This window comes from Macaca thibetana, chromosome 15 (genome assembly GCF_024542745.1).
Source record: "Macaca thibetana thibetana isolate TM-01 chromosome 15, ASM2454274v1, whole genome shotgun sequence".
Lineage (NCBI taxonomy): Eukaryota > Metazoa > Chordata > Mammalia > Primates > Cercopithecidae > Macaca > Macaca thibetana.
This window is the reverse complement of record NC_065592.1, coordinates 53,694,809-53,721,069: the sequence shown is the minus strand read 5'-3', so window position 1 is coordinate 53,721,069 and position 26,261 is coordinate 53,694,809. Positions and strand designations below refer to the sequence as shown.

General features: G+C 37.0%; 2 protein-coding genes across 7 annotated transcripts in view; one reads left to right on the top strand and one right to left on the bottom strand.

Annotated features, from left to right (window-relative positions):
• IFT74 (intraflagellar transport 74) overlaps positions 1–26,261 on the top strand; it is a 129,612-nt gene that overhangs the window by 45,251 nt on the left and 58,100 nt on the right. For all 4 annotated transcript variants that reach the window (XM_050761718.1, XM_050761717.1, XM_050761719.1 and 1 more), the window contains exons 9-10: positions 21,138–21,276; positions 23,942–24,004. In XM_050761718.1, the coding sequence (XP_050617675.1) occupies positions 21,138–21,276; positions 23,942–24,004 (202 nt within the window). The remainder of the gene's footprint in view (positions 1–21,137; positions 21,277–23,941; positions 24,005–26,261) is intronic.
• LRRC19 (leucine rich repeat containing 19) lies at positions 1,839–18,056 on the bottom strand. Of its 3 annotated transcripts, XM_050761723.1 has the most exons (6): positions 17,956–18,056; positions 16,243–16,336; positions 6,632–6,721; positions 4,760–5,273; positions 3,330–3,518; positions 1,839–2,869 (listed from the first exon to the last, which is right to left on the bottom strand). In XM_050761723.1, exons 3-6 carry the CDS (start codon positions 6,710–6,712, stop codon positions 2,541–2,543), a joined length of 1,113 nt encoding a protein of 370 aa, XP_050617680.1. In that variant the 5' UTR covers positions 6,713–6,721; positions 16,243–16,336; positions 17,956–18,056; the 3' UTR covers positions 1,839–2,540. The 3 variants fall into 3 exon arrangements, with proteins under 3 accessions (XP_050617680.1, XP_050617678.1, XP_050617679.1); XM_050761721.1 differs by lacking the exon at positions 16,243–16,336; XM_050761722.1 differs by lacking the exon at positions 17,956–18,056 and having other exon boundaries at positions 16,243–16,695.

Below are 26,261 nucleotides of genomic sequence, written 5' to 3'. Positions count from 1 at the left end.
GCACCTGCCACCTCACCTGCCACCTCACCCAGACGGGGTGAAATGCTGTCTCTACTAAAAATACAGAAATTAGCCAGGTGTGGTGGTGTGCGCCTGTACACCCAGCTACTTGGAAGGATGAGTCAGAAGAATCGTTTGAACCCAGGAGGCAGAGGTTGCAGTGAGCTGGGGTTTCACCATGTTGGCCAGGATGGTCTCAATCTCTTGACCTCGTGATCCACCTGCCTCGGCCTCCCAAAGTGCTGGGATTACAGGTGTGAGCCACTGCGTCCGGCCGTAACTTTTAAAATGACTATTCTGTAGATTATGACATAGATCTATTTTATTTTAGTTTCGTTTTTCTAAGGAATTGTCAAGTACATACAAATTTGTAAAACTTTATTATATACATAAACAATTTGAACATACACAGAAATAGCATACTATACCATACACAACATACATAAAAATAGCATATTATATCCTTATGTACTCAGCCCCCAGCTTCTTCAGCTCATATTTGACCTTGCTCTATCCATACCTCTGGCCACTTTTCCATTCCATGTGTTATAATGAAGAAAATACCAGAAATATTATTTCATCCATAAATGTATTTCAGTGTTTCAGAGATATACTTATTTGTAAAAGACATAAATTCTTAATTTCTCTTCATATGAAGGTAAAAATTATAGATTGTGCTACAGTTTTTAATGTACTGTTTGCATTGATAAATTTTTAATTATGATTGTAGCCAATTGATTACAAGGAATTGGCAAATAATTCTCTGTAGACCCTTCTTATTACAGTCTATAGGCCAGTGTTTTCCAAACTATGTTCTTTGGATTGTTGTTGAACTACGAGCTCTTAGTAGATGTAACTCAAAGAATGGGTTTTGTTGTCAAGTAAGTTTGGGAAATTTTTAATACTTTGCTCTCGAATAATCAGAGAGCCGTAAATTTAGCTTAGTAAAGTTTTTCATAAATCCTATTGTAAAGAATCTTGGCCAGGCACAGTGGTCCACGCCTGTAATCCCAGCACTTTAGGAGGTCTAGGTGGGCAGATCACAAGATAATGAGTTGGAGACCAGCCTGGCCAATATGGTGAAACCCCATCTCTACTAAAAATACAGAAATTAGCCAGGCATGGTGGTGTGCACCTGTACTCCCAGCTACTCGGGAGGCTGAGTCAGAAGAATCGCTTGAACCCAGGAGGCGGAGGTTGCAGTGAGCCAAGATAGCACCACTGCACTCCAGCCTGGCGGCAGTGCCACATTCTGTCTCCAAAAAAAATAAATAAATAAATAAAAAGAATCTTGTTTTACTTTGTTTAAACCTAGTTTTTCCTATGGTAATTTGACCATGTACCTTTTTCTTCTCCTGTAAATACTTGTGAATGTCTCTCTGGAAATTAGTATTTTGGGAAAACAATTTGGGAAATATTGCTGTATCTACTGAATAGATAGAAACAGCTGTCTGTGGACCACATGAAGATTCCTCAGTCCCAGCACAGACCAATTTGAATAAAAATCTCCCAGAGAGAGGTAGAAATATGTATTTTTAAAACAAGAATTGTAATCCCAGCACTTTGGGAGGCCGAGACGGGCGGATCACAAGGTCAGGAGATCGAGACCATCCTGGCTAACATGGTGAAACCCCGTCTCTGCTAAAAATACAAAAAAAAAAAAAAAACTAGCCGGGCGAGGTGGCGGGCGCCTGTAGTCCCAGCTACTCTGGAGGCTGAGGCAGGAGAATGGCGTGAACCCGGGAGGCGGAGCTTGCAGTGAGCTGAGACCTGGCCACTGCACTCCAGCCTGGGCGACAGAGCGAGACTCCGTCTCAAAAAAAAAAAAACAAAAAAACAAAACAAGATTTATAGATTATTGTGATGCCCACTTTGTAAGCCACTATGATATTCAACTGTAGTGATCCTGCATTATGGTGACAGCCTTTCTTTATAACCAGAATCAGTAGTGACTTATTAGGGATTATGCCTGAACATTGTGCTTGTGCTTTAAATTGCTATAAAATTTTAAGGAAATTTATTATGCTATTTCAGGAAGCATTTTGAAAAAATATTTTCCAACTCTATGAATTTATTCTGTGAGCATAAAATCAATCTTGTATTATTTAAGCTATCTGTTCCTCACTTTGACTTACTGTATGTTAATAAATCCCAAACTTTTATTTCTTTACTGATTGAAACTTTAGTATAATTTAATACATATTATGTCAAATATCTGTGTTAATATGAGAATCCATTCATTTTAATTAATGAATAATTTAGGCCTTTTTACTAGTCTGTATGGTCACCCAAACACTGCTAAGAATAGGAGTGCCAGTATTGTAAACTATGTAACTGTCAGCTACCAGGGAGTGTCAGTTATTGTATTTGGACCTGCTTGCTCAATACAATGCAAAGAACATAATTTTATGATATTCATGTACGTTGTCGTTAATATGAATGTCTGCTAGCTGTATTTTGGTATATCACATAGCAAAATCTCCATATCTAAACTGTAAGTGAGCTGATAACTTTGTTTAAAAAGCAAACTTTGAAAGAAATTAATTTTCTTCACGTAATTCATGGATATCTATATATTTGTCTTCAATAAATCCATCATCGTCTACCACAAATGAATGTAATTGTTCAAATATTACTGTAGTTTCTTCAGAGTTTGTTTCTGGTATCTGTGAAAGAGAACTTGGATTTCCAGTAAAACCATCTTCATAGGTTTCTGCTTCATGCTCTTCCAGGCGATGATGATTATAACTAAGCAGAATATTGTACCATATTGGGCATTTGATAGCAATAAAAATGAGAAGTGAAGTTGTCAGTGCAGTGACAACAACACCAACGAGAAAAGCCCAGCTTTTTCCAAGAGGTATATGTTCTTTAATGGAATACCGAGAGAGAAGAGAGAAAGAAAATTTGTTAAGTTGGCAAAATAATCATAATTATATATCCTAATTCTCCTCAATATTGGTATTAGAAATAAACATACGTTGTAGTTTTCTTTAGACAAATTTTGTGTGGTGGAAGAATTCTCTTTTTTCAAAACAGCTATTGCCATTTTGTTACCTTTTTACCTAAGACCATTATTGATTTATACTCGTTGAGATTTGTGACTAGACTAGTTAAAACAAAGGCTCAGAGAAGTTAAATAATTTGCACAATGGCATTTGGCTTGTAACTAGCAGAACCTAGTTTGAAAGACCAATATTTTGTAAATCTTTAGTTGGATGAGGAATCTTTCTTTTATATTTTTATAGAAATTTAAAATAAAGATAACTACCTCAGTTTATTTAGTATGATACATTCAGCAGTGTTAATATTAAGAACTGGTACATTACCTGAATTTCTTGTTAAGTTGTTCAAAGAGCTATTAAATGTTGAATTGCTGATGGGCTGAAAATGAATATAAAGATCTTCAGTTACTGGTGAAGGAAGTTTTGAGTGGCATTCAGCCTTAGGAGGTACTGTTTTAATATTGTAGCTCTTCAGGCTGTTGGGGTAGCTACACATGGTGATGTTCTCATTTTCTAGTAAATCAGAAATAATAAGATTTAGAATAGAGAAAAATAACCATTAACAACATTTTAATAGTTAACATTTTATAATTGTTTTATCTAGAATTTTTGACATATCTGTCATTCTTAAAGGCATTATAAGAAATTCCTGTTGTATTTGTCTAGCAACATAGTGAAAGGGTAATGCACATTTCTGTTTATTGTTTTATAAATACAGCTTAAATGCAGTATCTGTTTTTTATTTAGTTTATCTGTATTAGTGTAGATTATATTATTAATATTGTGGTTACATGGTTACAATCTGGATCTCAGGCACAATATTTGCAGTTAAAATAGGTCACTTGTTTTCACTTAATCTAGGAAGCACTGTTAAAAAATTACTCTTACATATTGACTTTGCTAACAATACACGAAGTGACGTTATCATCCTACATATATAGAACATTTACATTTCTGGCTGGGCACGGAGGCTCACACCTGTAATCCCAGCACTTTGGGAGGCCAAGGCGGGTGGAGCGCCTGAGGTTGGGAGTTCGAGATCAGCCTGACAAACATGGAGGAATCCCATCTTTACTAAAAATACAAAAAATTAGCCAGGCATGGTGGCGCATGACTGTAATCCCAGCTACTCAGGAGGCTGAGGCAGGAGAATTGCTTGAACCTGGGAGGTGGAGGTTGTGGTGAGGTGAGATCGTGCCAATGCACTCTAGCCTGGGCAACAAGAACAAAACTCTGTCTCAAAAAAAAAAAAAAAAATTCTTAATTTCTCCCCCTGGTAATGGGAAAGGAGAGCATCTATGCAGCTGTTACTTTTTAGTGTTTCTTCCTGTTTTGCTTAAACAGAAATTGTTTCCTTTTTTTTTTTTTTTTTTTTTTCTGAGACAGAGTCTCACTCTGTTGTCTAGGCTAGAATGCAGTGGCACGATCTTGGCTCACTGCAATGTCGCCTCCCAGGTTCAAGTGATTCTCCTGCCTCAGCCTCTTGAGTACCTGGTACTACAGGCGTGTGCCACCACACCCAGCTAATTTTTGTATTTTCAGTAGGGATGGGGTTTCACCATGTTGGCCAGGCTGGTCTCGAACTCCTGACCTCAGGTGATCCGCCTGCCTTGGCCTCCCAAAGTGATGCGATTACAGGTGTGAGCCACTGCGCCTGGCTGCTTCCTTTTCTTTAAAACATGATATGAGAAATTTTTCTGTGGTGGAACATTGAGTTAATCACATGTTGGTTTTGCTTGATTATGATAGCTTACCTAATGTCACATTTGATGTGTTCAACCAGTTCTGCAAATTAAATAGACTGCAAGAGCAGTTCCATAGGTTTCCATATAAAGTTATTAATTCCAGATGAAATAGTGGTGGTACATCCAAATAGCTAATCAAATTGCCTTGCAGATTCAGAAGTTTTAGGTCTCTTAGAGGCACAAATATATCAGCATTCAGTTGTTCTATTTTGTTTTGGCAGAGATGTAGCTGTTTTAGTTTATTTAAGCCTAAAAATGCACCCTGTTGAATTACATAGATGGAGTTTCTACAGATATTTAAAATTTCTAGACTGGAGAGATTATCAAAACTGTTATTATGTAAGACAGTAACATTGTTCTCAATCAAGTAGAGCTCTGTGAGTAAAAAGTATGTCTGTAGAACTCTTGTGTCTGTACCATTAAGAGTAATTTGGTTATAACTGAGATCAAGTATAGTAACATCTTTCTTGATATCTGCTGGAATCAAGGAATAATTTTTTTCAGTGAAATTACATTGGACTTCCTAGAAAAAGAAAAAAAAAGAAATGCATTAATCAGAAAAACGTATCAATAGAATTTCCTCAAAATTCATTTTCAGCACTTAGACATTAGAAGGAAATTACTTTGGGAAAAAAAACCTACTATCTAATCTTTGGTGTTATAGTAGAGCAAATCTTTTTCTTTTCTGGGATGAAATACTAAAAATTAAGGATATTCTGATACATACAATTGAACAAAGAGATTCCAATTTGTTATATGGGTATTTTCCAACTGTTATTACATGATCATTACAGAAAGTAATGCTATTGGTATATTCCCATTTACACATGTGGAAATATATGGTAAATAATAATTCTGTTAACATTTGATATTCCAGTGTGCATGATTGCTTTATAGTGAGGAAATTATTTTAAACTATATGTGTTTTTAAAATCAGCAGAGCTAACGACATTATACCTAGGGCTGTTAAATAATTAATAAATAGGCTGGGCATGGTGGCTCATGCCTGTAATCCCAGCACTTTTGGAGGCCCAGGTAGGCAGGTCATCTGAGGTCAGGAGTTCAAGACCAGCCTGTCCAACATGGTGAAACCCTGTCTCTACTAAAAATACAAAAAAAAAAAAAAAAAAAAAAAAAACCCAGTCAGGCATGGTGGCAAGCACCTGTAATCCCAGCTGCTTGGGAGGCTGAGGCACGAAAATTGCTTGAACCCAGGAAGCAGAGGTTGCAGTAAGCTGAGATCATGCCATTATACTCCAGCCTGGGCGACAGAGCGAGTCTCCGTCTCAAAAGCAATCAATAAATGTCAATATATAGCTCTCTGGGTTTAACAGTTCAAAGTTTGGTGTTTTAAAAGGAAATATTTATCTTATATCAGAAATGGAGCCGTGTAGTGAATTTAAAGAGCCACACAATCTGAAATACTTCCTTTATGTGGATATAGATGGAAAGAAAGAAATAGTTCTGGTTTTTACTGAATAGTAAACTAAGAATAAATAGAACTAAGAATAGTTCTTGTTTATTACTGTTTTTGCAGTTAGATTTTTTCACCAATAATAATTCAATAGCAGTTTCCCTCATAAATACGTGATTTTTTTAAAAAAAGTTTCCTATATTTTAAACAAGATTTTAGTCTTAAAACTAATTTCTGATTTTATAGTGAAAATTTTCAGATCTCTCCCTTTAATCAACTTTTAAAGAACTCAGTTTTTAAAAATGAAGGCTGCTTTTGTCAAATTGGAATTTGGATATACACAGCTAAGTAAACAATTTTAGTAGGTCAGATTTTCTTTGCTTTCTTATTGCCCTTTGATATTTTACTAAATATACAGAAAATGTACCTTTGAAAATATTTTTACTATTTTGATTGTAAAAACTTACTCTTTTAGAAGACTGGATTTTGTCTGATAATAATACCATGGAGAGAGGCCAAAAGAGGATTGTGATGCCTGTGACTTTCATGTTGCAGACCTGATAGAAAAGAGAGTATTTTTATTTTGATGGTAAACTAGAACTTTAGAGATTTTAAGGACATTTTTATTTTTTGCCCTTTTGAATCTGTTTATTCTTTTTTTTTTTTTTTTTTTTTTGGCTCAGACAGGGTCTCACTCTGTCACCCAGACCTGGTGGCATGGTCACAGCTCACTGCAACCTTGATCTCCCAGGCTTAAGCAGTCCTCCCAACTCAGCTTCCTAAGTAGCTGAAACACAGGCATGCGCTACCATGCCTGGCTAATTTTTAAAATTTTTGGAGAGATGGTGTCACCGTGTGTTACTCAGCCTGGTCTCAAACTCCTGGGTGCAAGCCATTTCACCCCAGCCACTGACGTAGCCTTGAAAAGTGCAGGGATTATAGATATGAGCCACTTATCCTGGCCTTTCAAATCTACTTTTTCTCGAAATACATAAAATGTGAAACAAGTGCACAGCCATTCACCATCCTTGGACTCTGATCTTAACAAACTAGAAAGCCCCTTTGAAGAACGAGAGACTTATTTTTATTTTTTCTTTTTAGAGAGAATTAATATCTTTAAGGGTGTCTCATTAGTTTCTAGATATGACGAAAGGAGCTTTAAAGCAATTTAAGTGGTTGTAAACTTTAAAAATTTAATATATAAGTGCACAAAAGAAATTCAGGAAAATATATATTTATGCATAAGTATATGCTATATTGATGGTCTTGATTTTTTCAATTTTAGGCATTATCTATTGGTATTAACCTTGACTTAAAACTGTGGGAGATGAGAATCTTTAGCACTCTTTTTCCCCCCCATGGTAATTTTTAAAAATTTTATTGAGGCATAATAGATATACATAGTTTTGGGGTACATGTGATAATGTAGTGCATTCATATAATTTTAAAAAATCAAATTAATGTACTTGGGGTATCCATCATGTTAAATATTTTTCTTTTTTTTATACTGGAAACATTCAAATACTCTTTTAGCTGTTTTTAAATGTACAGTAAATTAGAGGAGAGGGAGAGCATCAGAGAATAGTTAATGAATGCTGGGCTTAATACCTAGGTGACGGGTTGATCTGTGCAGCAAACCAACATGGCACACATTTACCTATGTAACAAACCTGCACGTGTACCCCGGAACTTAAAAATAAAAGTTGAAGGAAAAACATCATTGTAAACTATAATTACCCTACTGATCTAACACTAGGCCTTCTTTTTTAAGTAAACGGTATGTTTGTATGCATTAATAAACTTCTCTGCATTCCTCCCTCCCCACCACCCTTTCCAGCCTCTGGTAACCACCAGTCTACTCTTAATCTGTATGAGATCCACTTTTTTAGCTCCCACATGCAGGTGAGAATGTGCGATATTTGTCTTTCTGTGCTTGGCTTAATTCACTTAACATAATGACCTCTGGTTGCATTTATGTTGCCGCAAATGACAGGATTTCATTTTTTTTATGGCTGAATAATAGTCCCTTGTATATATATGCTACATTTTTTTTATCTATTCATCTGTTGATGGGCACTTAGGTTGATTCCATAGTTTTGCTCTTGTGAATAGTCCTGCAATAAACGTGGGAGTGCAGCTATCTCTTTAATATAATCATCTCTTTTTTAAAAATGTATATCCAGTGGAATTACTGGATCAAATATAAATGTGTTATATTTTTAATTTTTTGAGGAACCTTCATAGTGTTCTCCAGAGTGGCTATACTAATTTACATTCCCAAGAGTGTATGAGGGTTCCCCTTTCTCCACATCCTCATCAGCATCCGTTATTGCCTGTCTTATTGATAGAAGCTACTTTACTGGGGGTGAGATTATATCTCATTGTAGTTTTGATTTGCATTTCCCTGAATGGTTACTGATGTTGAGCATTTTTTCCACATACTTGTTTGCCTTTTGTATGTTTTTTGAGAAATGTCTATTCAGTTCTTTTGCCATGTTTACTTGGATTATTTGTTTTTTATTGGTTTGTTTTTGGCTAGTGAGGTGTTTGAGCTGCTTATATCTTCTGATTATTAACCCCTTGTTAGATGGGTGGTTTGCAAATATTTTCTGTCATTCTGTATGTTGTCTCTTCACTTTGTTGACCATTTTCTTTGCTGTACAAAAGGTTTTTTGCTTGGCGAAACCCCATTTGTACATTTTTGCTTTGGTTTCCTGTGCTTTTGAGGCCTTACAGATACAAAAAAACCTTTGTCCAGACCAGTGTTCTAGAGCAATTCCTCAATGTTTTCTTGCAACAGTTTTATAGTTTGAGGTCTTACTTAGATTTAAGTCTTTAATTCATTTTTATTCCTGGATATGGCAAGAGATAGGGGTCTGGTTTTGTTCTTCCATATGTAGTTATTCAGTTTTTCCAGCAGCATTCATTGAAACAACTATTATTTCTCCATTGTATGTTCTTGGCACCTTTGTTGAAGATGAGTTGGTGTAAATGCGTGTGTTTATATCTGAGTTCTCTATTCCATCCCATTGGTCTATGGATCTGTCTTTATGCCAGTGCCATGCTGATTTGGTTACTATAGCTTTGTAGAAAATTTTGAAGTCAGGTAGTGTGATGCCTCCAGCTTTGTTCCTTTTTGCTGAGGGTTGTTTGGCTATTTGGGATCTTTCGTGGTTCCGTATGAGTTTTAGGATTTTTTTTCTACTTCTATTAAGAGCGTCACTGTATTTTGATAGGAATTGCATTGAATCAGTAAATTGCTTTGGTTAGTATTGATATTTTAGCAATGTTCTTCGACTCCATGAACATGGATTATATTTCCATTTTTTTGTATCCTCTTCAGTTTGTTTCATCAGTGTTTTATAGTTTTTGTTATGTAGAGCTTTCACTTCTTTGGTTAAATTGATTGCAGGGTATTTTATAGTCTTTGTAGCTATTGTAAACAGGCTTGCTTTCTTGATTTCTTTTTCAGATTCTTCACTGTTGGCATATGTAAATTCTACCAATTTTTATATGATGATTTTGTATCTTGCAACTTTACTGAATTCAGTTATCAGTTTTTACAGATTTTTTTTGTGGCGTATTTAGGGTGGTTTTTAAAAAAAATTTTTTTAAGTATAAGATCATGTCTGCCGGGTGCGATGGCTCATGCCTGTAATCCCAGCACTTTGGGAGGCTGAGGTGGTTGGATCACGAGGTCAGGAGTTTGAGACCAGCCTGACCAACATGGTGAAACCCTGTCTCTACCAAAAATACAAAAATTAGCTGGGTGTGATGGTAGACACCTGTAATCCCAGCCACTCAGGAGGCTGAGGCAGGAGACTCGCTTGAACCTGGGAGGTGGAGGTTGCAGTGAGCCGAGATCACGCCACTGCACTCCAGCCTGGGTGACAGAGTGAGACTCTGTCTCAAAAAAAAAAAAAAAAAAAAAAAAGCATGTCATCTGCAAACAAGTCTAATTTGACTTCTTCTTTTGCAATTTGGATGCCTTTTATTTCTCTCTCTTGCCTAATTGCTCTGGCCAGGACTTCTAGTACTGTGTTGAATAAAAGTGGTGAAAGTAGGCATTCTTGTATTGTTCCACATCTACAAGAAAGGCCTTCAATTTATCCCCTTTCAGAATGGTGTTAGCTGTGGGTTTGTCATATATGGCATTTGTTATCTTGAAGTATGTTCTTTGTGTGCCCAGTTTAATGAGAATTTTATCATAAAGGGATGTTGAATTTTTCAACTGTGTTTTCAGCATTTATTAAAATAATTATATGGTTTTTGTTCTTGGTTTTATTAATGTGATGTATCATGTTTATTTTATTTTATAATAATTATTATTTAAGGTAGAGTCTTGCTTTGCTGTCCAGGGTGGTTGGAAACTCCTGGACTCAAGTGTTCCTTCCACCTCAGCCTCCCGAGAAGCTGGGATTACAGGCACATATCACTGTGCCCAGCTTACCATGTGTATTAGGCTGTTCTTGCACTGCTATAGTGAAATATTAGAGACTGGGTAATTTATAAGAAAAGAGATTTAATTGACTCGCAGTTCTACAGGCTGTACAGGAAGCATGGTGCAGTTCATTTTTTGGGGAGGCCTCAGGAAGCTTACAGTTGTGGCAGAAGGTGAAAGGGGAGCCAGCACATCACATGATGAAATCAGAGCAAGGAGGAGAGAGTGGGAAAGGAGGTGCCACACACTTTTAAACAACCAAATCTCTTGTGAACTCAGAGCAAGATCTCACTTATCACCAAGGGGATGGCCCAAGCCATTCATGAGGGATCCGCCCTCATTATCCAAACACCTCCCACCAGGCTTCATCTCCCACACTGGGGATTACAGTTCAACATGAGATTTGGATGGGGACAAACATCCAAACCATATTGTCATGCTTATTGATTTGCATATGTTGAACTATCTTTGCATCTCTGGAATGAATCTCACTTGGTACGGTGAATAATCTTTTTAAAGTATTGTTGAATTTGGTTTGCTGTTATTTAGTTGAGGGTTTTTGCATCTGTGTTCTTCTGGGACATTGGACTGTAGTTTTCATTTTTGTTGTGCCCTTGTCTAGTTTTGGTGTCCGGGTCATGCTGATCTTGTAGAATAAGTTTGGAAATATTCCCTTCTCTTTAATTTTGTTTGAAGAGTTTGAGTAGAATTGGTATTAGTTCTTCTTTAAATATTTTGTAGGATCCAACAGTAAAGGCAATGTAAATAGACTTAATTCTCCAATTAAAAGGCATAGTGCTGACTGGAAGCTACTGACTGGCTGTTTAAAGGAGCCTGGTACCTCCTCCTCTTGTTCTTACTCCCTCTCTCTGCCATGTGACACACCTGCTCCACCTTCGCCTTCCACTGTGACAAAGAGCTTCCTGAGGCCTCACCAGAAACTAAGTAGATATTGGTGCCATGCTTTTGCAACTTGTGGAACTGTGAGCCAAATAAACTTCTTTTCTTTATAAATTATCCAATGTCAAGTATTCCTTTATAGCAATGAAAAATAGACCAACACATCATGGTTCCCTGTTTGCTGTGTCTTTTTTTTTTTTCTTTTTTTTTTTTTTGAGGCAGAGTTTCACTCTTGTTGCCCAGGCTGGAGTGCAATGGCGCAATCTCGACTCTTTGCAACCTCTGCCTCCTGGGTTCAAGCGATTCTCCTGCCTCAGCCTCCCAAGTAGCTGGGATTACAGGCATGCACCACCACGCCTGGCTAATTTTGTATTTTTAGTAGAGATGTATTTTGTATTTTTAGTATTTTTTCTCCATGTTGGTCGGACTGGTCACAAACTCCTGACCTCAAGTGATCTGCCTGTCTTGGCCTCCCAAAGTGCTGGGATTATAGGTGTGAGCCACCGCACCTGGCCTGTTGGCTGTTATTTCTTGTAGAGATATATATGTGTCATTGCATTGTCAGATTAGTTGTTTATTCCAGTATTCTCTGTGTGGCTTATTTTGTTTTTTATTGAATATATTTGCTTAGAGGATCTTTTACCACTAGGTTGCTGCCTCCTTTTCAGCTTTAGATGGCACCTTAAGCCCAGCTTCACCTTGGCTCTGGTAAATGACCAGAGCACTGCTCTTCCTGAATGGGGGACGTTCCAGGGGATATCCTGGTAGTGTGGGAATGGTGGCTAGAGGTTCATGCCCAGCCAACCTTCCCACACTAGAGACCTGTGGAGCCAACCTCCTACAAAGTGGTGCTGTTGAACAGCTACTCTGATTTGGTGTCGCTTTGGCTGAGTTACAGAGCAGAGTTTCCAGATCTGGGGATGGTAATCCTGTCTCTCCTCTTTGTCTCTACATGTCCTCAGGAATATTTCTGTCTCCAGGCACTTGAGATGTTTCCCATGGGTTAAAGCAGGGACAAGTCTCTTGCCAGGGAATACAAGATGGTGGGTAGAAACTGTAATTTGGGGGAAATTTTCCCACATGCTTTGTGCTAGGTTGAATGGGGGAGGGGCATTGTGGATATGGAAGTCCAATTCTCTTACTATCTGCTCAAAGTTTGTTCACTTCTCTGTGGCCCTAGAACTGTCTCATCTTCACATTTGAATTCTGGTATATTGCTGGTAATTATCTCAGGTCTGTATATTTGTTTTTGGTTTTCTGTAGAGGGGAGTGAAGCCAGCTTGCTTCTTGGCCACCATTTTGGAATTGATAGCCCCTTCAGCTCTCTTTCAAATACCCCCTCCCTTCATCTCCAACACATCAAATATATACTTCCTATGTCTTTATCTCCTAACATAGTTACTTGTAATTCTGGTTAGATGAGTATTCAGTGTTTGTACTATCATGAATGATTGAACTCAGTCAATAAAAAGCTGTTATTGGCTAAGCCATGTAACAGGATCACTTTTCTGTTGCTGCATCCTTTTTGTTTCCTCCAAACTAATTGTACTGTTTTTTCATGTGCTTAGTTTTCTTGTTATGACCAAACTCTCCCCTAGCATATCTGTCATTTGTTTATGGATATTAAGTATTTAACCTGTTTTATCAGCTTAAAAACTCCCTCCCAGAGCCTGCTACCATGCTGTAATCTGGAGGAGCTAGCTGATCACTAGGCCTTCTGCACAACTGTTTACTTCCACCCTCATCAAAGAGTCTACCTTTTGCCTTTGTTACTGGGTACTTATTTTCTAGAACACCCTGTCTGGTTTATTGCCTTTCTTCAATGGAGCTTCCTCAGTAGCTTCTAGAGAGTGTGGATAGGAGGGAAAACTTTTTAGACTTGGAAAGATATTTTGGCTAGAGATAGAATTCTAGGTAAGAAGTAATTTTCCCTCAAAATGTTGATGGTATTACCCTACTGTCTTTGAGTTTCTAGTATTACTGTTAAGAAATATACCATGTCATTCTAATTATTTATCAAAGCTTTTAAAATCAATACTATATTCATTATCCTGTGTCAAGAAATATACCATGTCATTCTAATTATTTATCAAAGCTTTTAAAATCAATACTATATTCATTATCCTGTGTCTTTCCCGCCACCACACCTGGCTAATTTTTTTGTATGTAGAGACAGGGTTTTTTGTTTTGTTTTGTTTTGTTTTTTTTTGAGACGGAGTCTCGCTATGTCGCCCAGGGTGGAGTGCAGTGGCCGGATCTCAGCTCACTGCAAGCTCCGCCTCCCGGGTTTTTACGCCATTCTCCTGCCTCAGCCTCCTGAGTAGCCGGGACTACAGGCGCCCACCACCTCGCCTGGCTAGTTTTTTGTATTTTTTAGTAGAGACGGGGTTTCACCGTGTTAGCCAGGATGGTCTCGAACTCCTGACCTCGTGATCCGCCCGTCTCGGCCTCCCAAAGTGCTGGGATTACAGGCTTGAGCCACCGCGCCCGGCCAAGACAGGGTTTTACCATGTTAGCTAGGATGGTCTCGATCTCCTGACCTCGTGATCCACCACCTCGGCCTCCCAAAGTGCTGGGATTACAGGCATGAGCCACCACACCCGGCCTGTTTTCATTTATTAAACTGGGTACTTGGTCAGTCTTTTCCATCTAGAAGCTATGTCACTCAGTTTTGGGAAATTTTCTGAATTATCTCATTGATGATATAATTTTTTTATTTTTTAAAATAAAATTTCACTTTTTTTTTCCTAGAATTTCCTCAATTGGGTGTTGGACCTCCTGGAATGATTTTAAAACCTTTACTGTCCTACATTTTATCTCAGTGTGTTTTTTGCTTTCCTTTCTGGGAGACATCCTCAATTTTATCTTCACATTCTTCTATTAATTTTTTGCCATCTTTTTTAATTCTAAGAGCTTTTTTGTTTCAGAGTATTTTCTTTATTAGTATTCTGTTGCATGAATATATTATATTTTCTTGTTTATCATTGTGCCTTTTGTTATTTCCTTTTCTTTGAATAGCCTCTATATCCTTAGATTGTATTTTTCCAGTTATCTTTGGGCAGTGTCCTTTATATTGGAGGCCTTCTTCTTAGTCTGTTAATATTTTATTTAGGGTTTATGTGTGAGAGTGGGAAACTAAAAAGCTGATAGGAAAATGCATTTGTGTGGGTCTCATTGTTTCTAGACTTGACCACAGAGTGTAACTGCTGGACTGTTTTCTTAGGGAATGTCATTATCCACAAAATGACTCTTCTGATTTACTGCCCAAAGAGATAATGGCCTGGTAGCCAGCATTCTGAGTGCTAAGTGATAAAAAAAGCTGGATTTGCATCAATATTTAGTATGGAAACTATAACTTAATCTCAACAATGCCTTTGCACTCACTTGTGCCCATTGCCCAAATTCCCTTTGTTTTATTCTGGTGGCGTGGGGGATCCTCTAATCTGCTTGTGTAGAGAAGGAACATTATCTGGCTAGACAGACAGAGAGGAATTAGCCTCTCCTCTACTTTCAGAATACCTGGTGCTGCCAATTTCTGGGCTATTTAGAGTTTCTGCAGTGCAATTCAAGTGACTCTCAGCTTTTCTCATTGCTGACTTGGGAAATTTTTGTTTTCCTAGTCAATTTCCACTCAGCTATTAGGTTTCTGGTTTCTAGGTTTCATTGCTATTGACTCCTGTTCCATTCTGTTTGTCCTTGTGAGTTTATATCCCTTTTTACCTTTTATTTTCATGTTAATCAGGTTTTGAACACAATTTAAAGTTAATGGGTGCATTTAAGGTTTCAGCTTTGCCTAGAAATCGACATTTATTGGACTGTACTCTTCTTGCCAAATAGTTACTTTTTTATTTAGTCATTTTATTCATGACCTTGATGTTTCTTGTTCTTTATCTCTGTTTTCTTAAAGTCAATTTTAGAAACCCTTTTGCAAACAAATTATCCGTTTCAAAATATATAAATATATTCTGTCATCCTTAAGGGTGTTCAGAAATTTAGTTTTTTGAGCATTCTTACAGCATTTGTTACAATTAGTTACTTACGATTTTTTTAAGGAAAGTTTATTTCATTATAGCAGGTAATAGAAAAACTAATCAGAGTAGGCCGGGCACAGTGGCTCACGCCTGTAATCCCAGCACTTTGGGAGGCCGAGGCGAGCAGATCACCTGAGGTCAGGAGTTTGAAACCAGCCTGGCCAACATGGTGAAACCCCATCTCTACTACAAATACAAAAATTAGCCGGGTGCAGTGGTGGGTGCCTGTAATCCCAGCTACTTGGGAGGCTGAGGCAGCAGAATTGCTTGAACCCGGGAGGCAGAAGTTGCAGTGAGCTATGATCATGCTACTGCACTCCAGCCTGGGTGACAGTGAGACTGTTTCAGAAAAAAAAAAAGAAGAACTAATCAGAGTAAACAAGAATCCATGCAGCATACTAAAGTCTCTCGCCTCGTTAGCAATAAGGAATTTACTGCTATTATAGTGCTAATCTGTTCTAGTCAACTTCCTCATTGCCTTTGATTTGTTGATCCATTTATGCTTATTCCCCTTCTACCTTCTCTCCTTCCATAGTTAAATCAAATTTGTTAGAAAAAGCTACTCTGCCTCTTATATTTTATAAAATTTGGATGGAGATCATAATAGAATGCTTTTTAGAGCCAGAAGTGCATTTAAGCTATCACTTATTCAAGATGATTGCCCACAGAAGAGGGCTGCCTAAATCATTTACAAAAGGTAGTTTACCTGTGTTTAATGATTCCTAGGAATAGGTGTTCAGCTTCTTCAATGGCTTGTTTAACTATTTCTCAATGATATGGTGACATTCTTACTGATGTCTCTGGTAGGATGCAGAGGTGACTGAGGAGAGGTGAGTTAAGGGAAGTGCTATTTTTTTCCAGAAACAAATAGGATGGGGATAGTGAAAGAAAGCAAATAGGCTACAAAGAAAACTAACTAGATTTAAGTTAAAAGTTGATATGAAATAGAAGCAGGTGAACAAAGTAATAGAGGCAAGGCATGACTGTGAGCTTATGTGGAAATGGAGACAGAGTATAGTTTTATATTTATTATCTGTATCTGCTATTTAATGCTAATAATTGTTTTCTCGAGTGTGCTAAAAGAAAAAAATCATAAGGATTAGAAAAGGATTTTTTTTCTTTTCCATTTGGTAGATCTTAGAAGCAGCGTATACTCAGCTCAAGGTAGATTCTGTACAAGAAAGCGTTCAACAAATCTAAAGCATTGTTAGGTCTGAAGCTGTGAAATACATTGATTGATCCATACTATGCGTGAGAGTTTTCACATATTTGTGTGCCTTTTGAGAGGAGAAAGATTGTAAGAGGGGGCGAATGTTGATTTTCATGACACTATTCAAATCCCCAGACAAAGCATTTGCTAGCATTATTGGGTGTCTTAAAAAAAGAAAAATCATATAGACAAAATAGCTAGCCAAGTAGATAATGTAGAAATTATCCATGAGTCAGTTTAGCCTATTTCAACAGTTGGTTTTAAAGGAAGTCAGTTATTGCTACTTTATTTCTCCTTTTGGAATATTTTCTAATTTGGATTTTTTTTGAAATGATAGTTGAGTTTCATATAGTGATTACTTAGGAACTAATATAAAATAGAAAACTGGAATAGAAAATGGAATATCAGTGTCTTTTGTTATTTCACAAAATTACGTGCATTTTTACCTAGCATATGATCTACGTTACTGGAACAAAAAAAGAGCTTTACTCAAAGGAAATGGTGGATACTGAAAAAGAAGCATTGTTCTTAATAAAGTTTCAAGTACATGTTTCTTAAGTTATTTATTTTATATGATTATTATATGCTATGAAATAAAGAGATGCTCCAATTATTTTGGTTTTGTTAAATAAAATCTAAATGTAGTTTTTCCATTAAATATTTTATATATTTATGCCAGAATTCAATGTCTTTAGAGTACGATGTTAATAATACACAATTAACTTTGTTTCCTTATTTATTGTGTAGATTTTTTTCAAATTTAAAACCTTTTGTAATGGAAAATTTCAAGGAAAAAAACCTAAGTAAGGAGAATAGTTATCACCCTGCTTCAATAATTATCAACTCATGGCCAGTCTTTTTTTTTTTTTATCTTGCAAATAGGCTTTTAGACTAATGTCGCTTCAGAATGCTCTGTGATTAACGTGTTTTAAAATAAAAAATCTTCTAAATTTGATTGGCTAGATGAAACCTTCCCCCCTCCCCAAAAACAATTACTTAGTATTGTATTCTAACTGTATTTAGGAAAGACCCTTTGGCCATGTCCCAGGTATATAGTATTTTTGAGGTAGACCGTGTGAAAATATAATCACATTTTCTTATTTTTCATCACTTCTTAAAGGCAAAGATTGTTGTACAGACTTAACAAACTTAAATATGATTTTTTTAAAAATACAACAATAACCAAAGCTATAAATATATAGAGCTTACCTTTTTTCTTTTGTCTCTAAGACTGGTGTGCTAAAGGAAATTACTCTGTTTCTTCAACAGCATTAAAAAAAGTATATCGTATGATTACATTTCACTTTGTTTTAACCTTTGTACCCAGTGAACAGGTGACTTAAAAAAAAAAAAAAAAAAAAAAAAAAAAAACTAGACTTCCTTAGCAAAACATTGACTAGAAGAATAATTTCTTAAAGTTGTCTTTTCCTTTTTTTAGTGTAACAAGTAAGACTGTTTGCCTAACCTTTGTGTTTCTTTCTTTCTTTCTTTTTTTCTTTTTTTGAGATGAAGTCTCGCTCTGTCACCCAGGCTGGAGTGCAGTGGCATGATCTTGGCTCAATGCAACGTCTGCCTCCTGGGTTCAAGCAGTTCTCCCTGCCTCAGCCTCCTGAGTAGCTGGGATTACAGGTACCCAGCATTGCTCCTGGCTAATTTTTGTACCTTTAGTAGAGATGCGGTTTCGTCATGTTGGCCAGGCTGGTCTCAAACTCCTGACCTCAGGTGGTCCACCTGCCTCAGCCTCCCAAAGTGCTGGGATTACAAGTGTGAGCCACTGTATCCGGCCTACTTTTGTGTTTCTTTTAGTAAAATGTTAACAATTTTACTTACTGATTTAGAGTTTACAATATTGAAAATGCATACTTTTGAAAGACATACTGTTGCTAAATTAATTTATGTTTGTCCTGATGGCATTTTATGCTTAGAAGGATTCAAATTGAGGTCAGATGCAGTGTCTGATGCCTGTAATCCCAGCACTTTGGGAAGCTAAGGTGAGAGAATAATTTGAACTCAGGAATTTGAGGCCAGCCCGGCCAACTTAGCAAGAACTTGTCTCTATTCAAAATAAAAAGTAAAAACATTAGCAGGGCATAGCGTTGTGTACCTTTAGTCCCAGTTGCTTGGGTGGCTGAGGTGGGGGGATGGCTTGAGTTTGAGCATGCAGTGAGCCATGATTGTGCTACCACACTCCAGTCTGGGTGACAAGTGATACCCTGTCAAGAAAGAAAGATAGAAATAGGGGGAGGGAGGGAGGGAGAGAGAGAGAGAGAGAGAAAGAGAAAGAGAGAGAAAGAAGAGAGAGGAGGGGGAAGAGGAAGAAGGGAGGGGAGGGAAGGAGAAGGGAGGGGAGGAGAGGGAAGGGAAGGGAAGGGAAGGGGAAAAGAAAGGAAGGGGAAAAGAAAAAAGAAAGGAGGGAAGGAGGGATTCAAATTGTAAAGATATTACCAAGTTTTGTATTCTATTGAGTTTCAACTTTTTTGTTTACTTATTTTTATGACACCATCATCAGTGGTTTTACTGCCAACTTATAACAGGAGCAAAGTACTCAAAGCATCAAAAAGACCTGACACCTGGACATCATTTGGCCTTGAGAAAGTCAGTTACCTTTCTTATGCTGTAATTTCTCCTCTGTAAGATGGAATACTTTATAACATTAGTTCTTCTTCCTACATTGTAGGAAGAAACATTGTTGGTGGTGAGTAATCAAGTTTAGAATGAAATCCTTCCAAAAGATTATTTCCACTGGGCTTCAGTATCCTTAATCTATGAAACAAAGAGATTGAAATAGATATTTTCCTCTTTCAAATTCTGTGAGCTCATATACCTATACAAATTGTAGCAGCAGGAAACATATTTGTTATACTGTTGTAATTGAAGCTTCAAGTGAAGATACCACATCTTCTCCAATAGTGACACAAAAATAAATTGAAATTCCAGGTTGTCTGTTTTATTATGTTCATCTTTTATTTGGTTATTTTAGATTTTTTTTTGGTAGGGAAATTTCTGAGTTTAGGTTGTTTATTGTAGTAGTAGGATATGAATGTGTAGAAGGTGTATAGGGGATTTGTGGATCCACAGGCTTAGCTGGTGATGGTGACAACTGTAGAAGTTGACATCTATGAGCGAAAGAGAGTAAATAGTGATAGGTTAATCAGATTTTGAAACCCAAAATAGAAATTAATGATCTTGGGGCTGAAAATATATGTTCAATCCAGCTTTTTATAAAATGTAAATCTTGAAAGTATTTAGATAAGTGGCATCTTACCTATTCTTTTTTCATAATTTTTCTCTACCCTATCAATAATTGACCTTGCCTAGGCAACAAGTGGCATGTCATTGGTATTCTTTGGCTACATGATAAAAATGGTTATTGCTTCTAATTAATTTCACTATTACTACTTTTGTGTAATTATATTTGTAATGTTTGTTGTGTTTTTAGAGAAATGAGCTTAATATTTTACAGTGCTAAAAAATATCAATAATTTGTGAAACAGCAATGTTAACTAAAGCAGTAAGTAAAAGAGAATTTAAGCAAAGCATATTATTAATCTAAAGCCGTAACTTTAAAAAAATCAAACTGCACTGCAGGCCTCTCTTCTCCTAGTTCTGTCAGAGCTGCACTGGATGATTTACATGGCAAACTTCTATACAATATTTAATTTGGTCAAAAAAATTTATGCTGAAGGATGTTTGAAAACCACAATTCTAAAACTTCTTACTTGTCTTTTTTTTTTTTTTTTTTTTTTTGAGACGGAGTTTTGCCCTTTTGCCCAGGCTAGAGTGAAGTGACGCGATCTCAGCTCACTGCAACCTCTGCCCACTGGATTCAAGCAATTCTCCTGCCTCAGCCTCCCAAGTAGCTGGGATTACAGGCACCCGCCACCAGGCCCGGCTAATTTTTGTACTTTTAGTAGAGATCGGGTTTTGGCATGTTGGCCAGGCTGGTCTCGACCCCCAGACCTCAGGTGATCCACCTGCCTTGGCCTCCCAAAGTGCTGGGATTACAGATGTGAGCCACCGAGCCCAGTCTCTTATTTGTCTTTTGAAGGTATAACTTTAAAAAAGTATAAATGCATCCTCATATATATAAGTCATTAAAGATTTTCTTTGATAATCTTTGTGATTTCTTAGTAAAGTAAAATGGAGAGTAAGGAAATAGAGGAATTTGGGGATGGAGAAGAGAAAGATGCCAAATAAGTTTGTGCTAATGGGGCCAAATTTTATATAGGTCAAATAGCATTTTTTTAGTACAAATATAAAGACTTTTCAGTCACACACTATGGTTGAATATCTTTAAGTATCCTATTAAATTAGGACTGTGACTTGTATAAAATAATTGGATATTTTTTCCTCAGTACAGTATCAGGAATATTACGTGCTTTTGATTTTAGGAAAGAAAAACAAATGAGAAGCATAGAAGAAGAAATTGAACAGGAAAAACAAGCAGCAGATGACATTATCAAAAATATGTCTCTTGAAAACCAAGTCAAGTACCTAGAGATGAAAGCCACAAATGAGAAACTGTTACAGGTAATATGAATTACTACTCTGTGCCAAGCATGTATCAGTCTTGCTACTAACAGTATAGTTTGAATATCAGCAGCGTCAACATCCCCTGAGAGCTTGACTAGACTTTGAGATCAGTTTTCATTTTAACAAGGTCCCCAACTGATTCAAACGGACATTCACATTTCAGAAGCATTTATTTAGAAAACTTCGTTTTTGTATGCTGCTTGATGACCTAGCTTTTACTCTTATTATTTTTTGTTCACTTCTATTTATTCATTTTGCTTTTCATAAAGACACATGAAAATACTTGCAATTATAAAAATACTTGTCTATAAATTAAAAAGTCTATAAATACTTGCAGTTACAGACTTTTAATGCAAACATTAAAAGGCCTCATAGGTGGAGGATGCAGTGAGCTGAGATCATGCCAGTGCACTCCAGCCTGGGTGACAGAGCGAGACTCCATCTCAAAAAAAAAAGAAAAAAAAAAAGAAAAAAAGAAGTCCTCATAGACCAGCTCCCTATAGCTATTTACTTTCCTTTTCCTTCCTGCGTAATAAACAGCTAAACTTTTTACCTGTTAGCATTATGATTTGAATGGCTATTGTCCTGTAATTATATTGCTTAAATATCAATTTTTAAAAATTAATTTTTTATTGATACACAACAATTGTATATATTTATGGGGTACATGTGATAGTTCCATGCATGTGTGCAATGTATAATGATCAAATCAGGATAATCAGGATATTCATCACCTCAAACATTTAGGATTTTTTTTGTGCTGGAAACTTTTTTTAAAAATTTTTTTGAGACGGAATTTTGATCTGTCTCCCAGGCTGGAGTGCAGTGGTGTGATCTCGACTCACTGCAAGCTCCGCCTCCTGGGTTCATGCCACTCTCCTGCCTCAGCCTCCCGAGTAGCTGGGACTATAGGCGCCTGCCACCACACCTGGCTGATTTTTTGTATTTTTTTTAGTAGAAACAGGGTTTCACCGTCTTACCTAGTATTGTCTCGATCTCCTGACCTCATGATCCGCCCTCCTCAGCCTCCCAAAGTGCTAGGATTACAGGCATGAGACACTGTGCCCGGCCTTATGCTGGAAAACATTTTAAATCTCCTTTTCTAGCTATTTTGAAACATACAATTAATTATTGATAACTATAGCCACCCTACTGTTCTATCAAACATGAGAATTTATTCCTTCTCTCCCCCTCCACCGCCCCATGCCCCCAGCTGGGCACCAACTTCTCAGCCTCTGGTAACCATCATTCTACTACCTCCCTCCCTTTTTTTTTTTTGTTGAGATGGAGTTTCACTCTGTCACCCAGGCTGGGGTACAGTTGTGCGATCTCGGCTCACTGCAAGCTCTGCCTCCCGGGTTCATGCCATTCTCCTGCCTCAGCCTCCTGAGTAGCTGGGACCGCAGGTGCCCGCTACCATGCCTGGCCAATTTTTAATGTATTTTTAGTAGAGACAGGGTTTCACTGTGTTAGCCAGGATGGTCTCGATCTCCTGACCTCATGATCCGCCTGCCTCGGCCTCCCAAAGTGCTGGGATTACAGGTGTGAGCCACTGTGCCTGGCCGAGATCCACTTTTTTAAGCTCCTACAGATGAGTGAGAACATGCAATATTAAATAAGCAATTTAAATCCCTGCTTAGGGGATATTGAGAATCCTCTCAATGCTCAGTCATGATGGTGCCCTTTCATGCCCAGATGGCCCTTAATAAAGATTAAGCAAAGAATTAGGCCCCATAAATGCCAATAATGATTATAGTTTTAGTTTCTGAGACATTCCTTTGCTGACAATTTAGTAACCTTTTTATTTTAGACAAGATTTATAAGATACAATGAAGCATTGAAGAAAGAGTATGGCCTAGCCCAGATGGTGAAACCCCATCTCTACTAAAAATACAAAAATTAGCCGGGTGTGGTGGCAGGTGGCTGTATTTCCAGCTACGTGGGAGGCTGAGGCAGGTAATTGCTTGAACCTGGGAGGTGGAGGTTTCGGTGAGCCAAGATCATGCAACTACACTCCGGTCTGGGCAACAGAGCGAGACTCTGTCTCAGAAAGAGAGAAGAAAGAGTATGATAGAAATGCCAAAATAGTTCCAAAATATATTTAATCTTGTATGGGATAATGAATGAGTAAACAATTTAAGGATCTTATCCTAGGAGTGAACCATATTTATATTTACATATATGTGTATGTGTGTGTGCATGTGTTGTGTGTGTGTATAGTATAGAGAAATTAGGCAAAAGATATGAAAACATGATTAAACATCAATATTTTAAATAATAACCTTAATGACATAATTTGAAATCTTCTGATACTTGATGTCTCAGAACATAGTGATGATTCACTGTGAAAAGGTCTAAGGTCTAGCTACTTTTGAGAAACTCATGAAGTTTTTTTTTGGTTTTTTTTTTTTTTGAAGGCACACAGCAAGTTTTTAAGAATAATAAAAGAAGATGGGAAAAATATAAATAATGAAGTGTTAATAAATTCTAGTCAAAGTGCAAGATGCCAGTGAAGATATTTAGAAAATTTACTTTGTCACATCTGTATTTGAAATGTTGAGAAATAGAGAAACAAATTTTTTTTTCCAAGCTCTCTCCCCCCACTACTACAAAGTATTCTTAATGTAATTTGGATTTATGTTTGCTTTTTTTTTCCACTTAGGAATTAGATACACTTCAACAACAATTGGATTCACAGAACATGAAAAAAGAGAGCATGGAAGCAGTAAGTGTAAAATCAAATAAGGGTTCTCATACTACTCAGTTAAAAAAGTTAATTCAGCCAAGTAAACTAATTCAAGTACATATTGATCTGGCAGTTTACTAATAGGAGTTTAATACTTTTTCTTCCTATTCTGGACCCACAAAGATCCTAGTACGGTAAGAAATTAGATTCAGTTATTGAGTACCTGCTATGTATAAAACAAATCATTCTGCCCAACCTAGGACATGGCAAAATCCAATAACAATTAAAATTTTTTTTTTTTAGAGACAGAGTCTTTGTCACTCAGGCTGGAGTGCAGTGACATGATCGTAGCTCACTGTAAATTCAAGCTCTTAAGCTCAAGCGATCCTCCCTCCTCAGCTTCCCAAGTAGCTAGAACTTCAGGCAGGAACCACCACACCTGGCTAATTTTTATTTTACTTTTTGTAAAGACAGGGTATCATTATGGCTGGTCTACAGCTCCTGGCCTCAAGCAGTGTGCCTACCTTGGCTTCCCAATGTGCTAGGATTACAGGCGTGAGGCATTGTGCTCAGTCTCTAATGGCAATTTAAAGACACATACACAAGAGACTAAAAACAAAGAGGGAGAGACCTGAGTTCATCTCTTTAAGGATGTAAAAACTTCCATTTGTTTTCTTATTTGTTTATTTAAAACATTTTAATTCACAAAACAAAATGTTCTTATGGTTTAAAAATAGTTGAACAACATTAACGTAAAAATGTCTATTTTGTGTCCTTCTTTCCAGATGGAACTACTGGAAAGACGTTTATCAAGTGCTTACTGTATACTTTTTTGAGCTGTAAACTTATATCAGCATCATCTTCATATAATCCCCACAAGAGTCCTAAATCCCATCTTGGTTTTACAGTTGTGAAAAACCTCAAGTGGGGTTCATACTTGCTATGCTATCTGCAGCTTTTTTTTCACCCTAACATTATATATTCAGTGTCTATTTATATCAGTTCTTAGAGAACCTCCTCATTATTTTAAATTGCTATGTTGTATTATGTTGTATAATTATAACACAGCCTTGTAAATGAACGGGTTGTTTATAGTTTTCTGGGATTATAAACAATACTTGGCGAAAGCATACATTTTATGCAAAGTTGTATTAGTATATCATAAGATTGAATTCTCACAATGGGTCAAAAGGTATACACTTTAAAAATGTTGTAAGATTGCCAAACTGCCTTCAAAAAGGTTGTTCCAACTTTTACTTCTAGGTGTAATGTATGTGAATGCTTATTTCCCCTGCATTCACTGACAGCAAATATTATCTGACTTTTCCAATTTTAGCTAGTTTGATAGGTAAAAATTACTACCTTATTTGAATTTTCATTTATTTATGCATAAAGCTGAGTATCTGTTTATATCATTTTTGGCCAATGAATTTCTTTTTCTTTGAACTCCTTTTTCATATTTTTGGCATTTCGGTATACTGACTGTACTTTAAATCTTGCCTCCCTTTCCTGATTCCCTGTGGATTCAGGTGGATGACATGATGATAGTGTTAGGAACTGCTGTAGATTGATGGCTTGCAGACACCCTAGCTTGTAAAAGAAATGAATATTTTGTAATTAATTCTTTTGAGAATTTGCTATTGCAAAAGTTATTTAATTAAAAATAGTGAGGTAGTTGGCCAGGCGTGGTGGCTCACGCCTGTAATCCCAGCACTTTGGGAGGCCTAGGTAGGCAGATCATGAGGTCTGGAGATCGAGACCATCCTGGCTAACATGGTGAAACCCTGTCTCTACTAAAATACAAAAAATTAGCCCGGTATGGTGACAGGTGCCTGTGGTGCCAGCTACTTGGGAGGCTGAGGCAGAAGAATGGCATAAACCCAGAAGGGAGAGCTTACAGAGAGCCAAGATGACACCACTGCACTCCAGCCTGGGCGACAGAGTGAGACTCTGTCTCAAAAAAAAGAAAAAAAATAGGAAGGTAGTTTTCTGTGTCTGATTGTCCATCTATAAATACACTTAATTTTTATTTCCTTGGATCTCTGGTGATGGAAATACGCTTAAAGAAAGAAGGACCACATTTAGTATTAATACAACCAGCTTGTAGAATTCGTCACTAATCTTTCTTGGAGTGGGTTTGTGAGAGTCAAGTCTTATTTCAGTTGGTGAGTTTAATTTCCATAGGAAGAAGATAAGCTATAACCTTAGATTTACATTTTGTACTGATGCCATTCTTCTCTGATGTCAGTACATTTATGCCTACATTAACAAGAGTTTTAAAGATACACAATGTTTG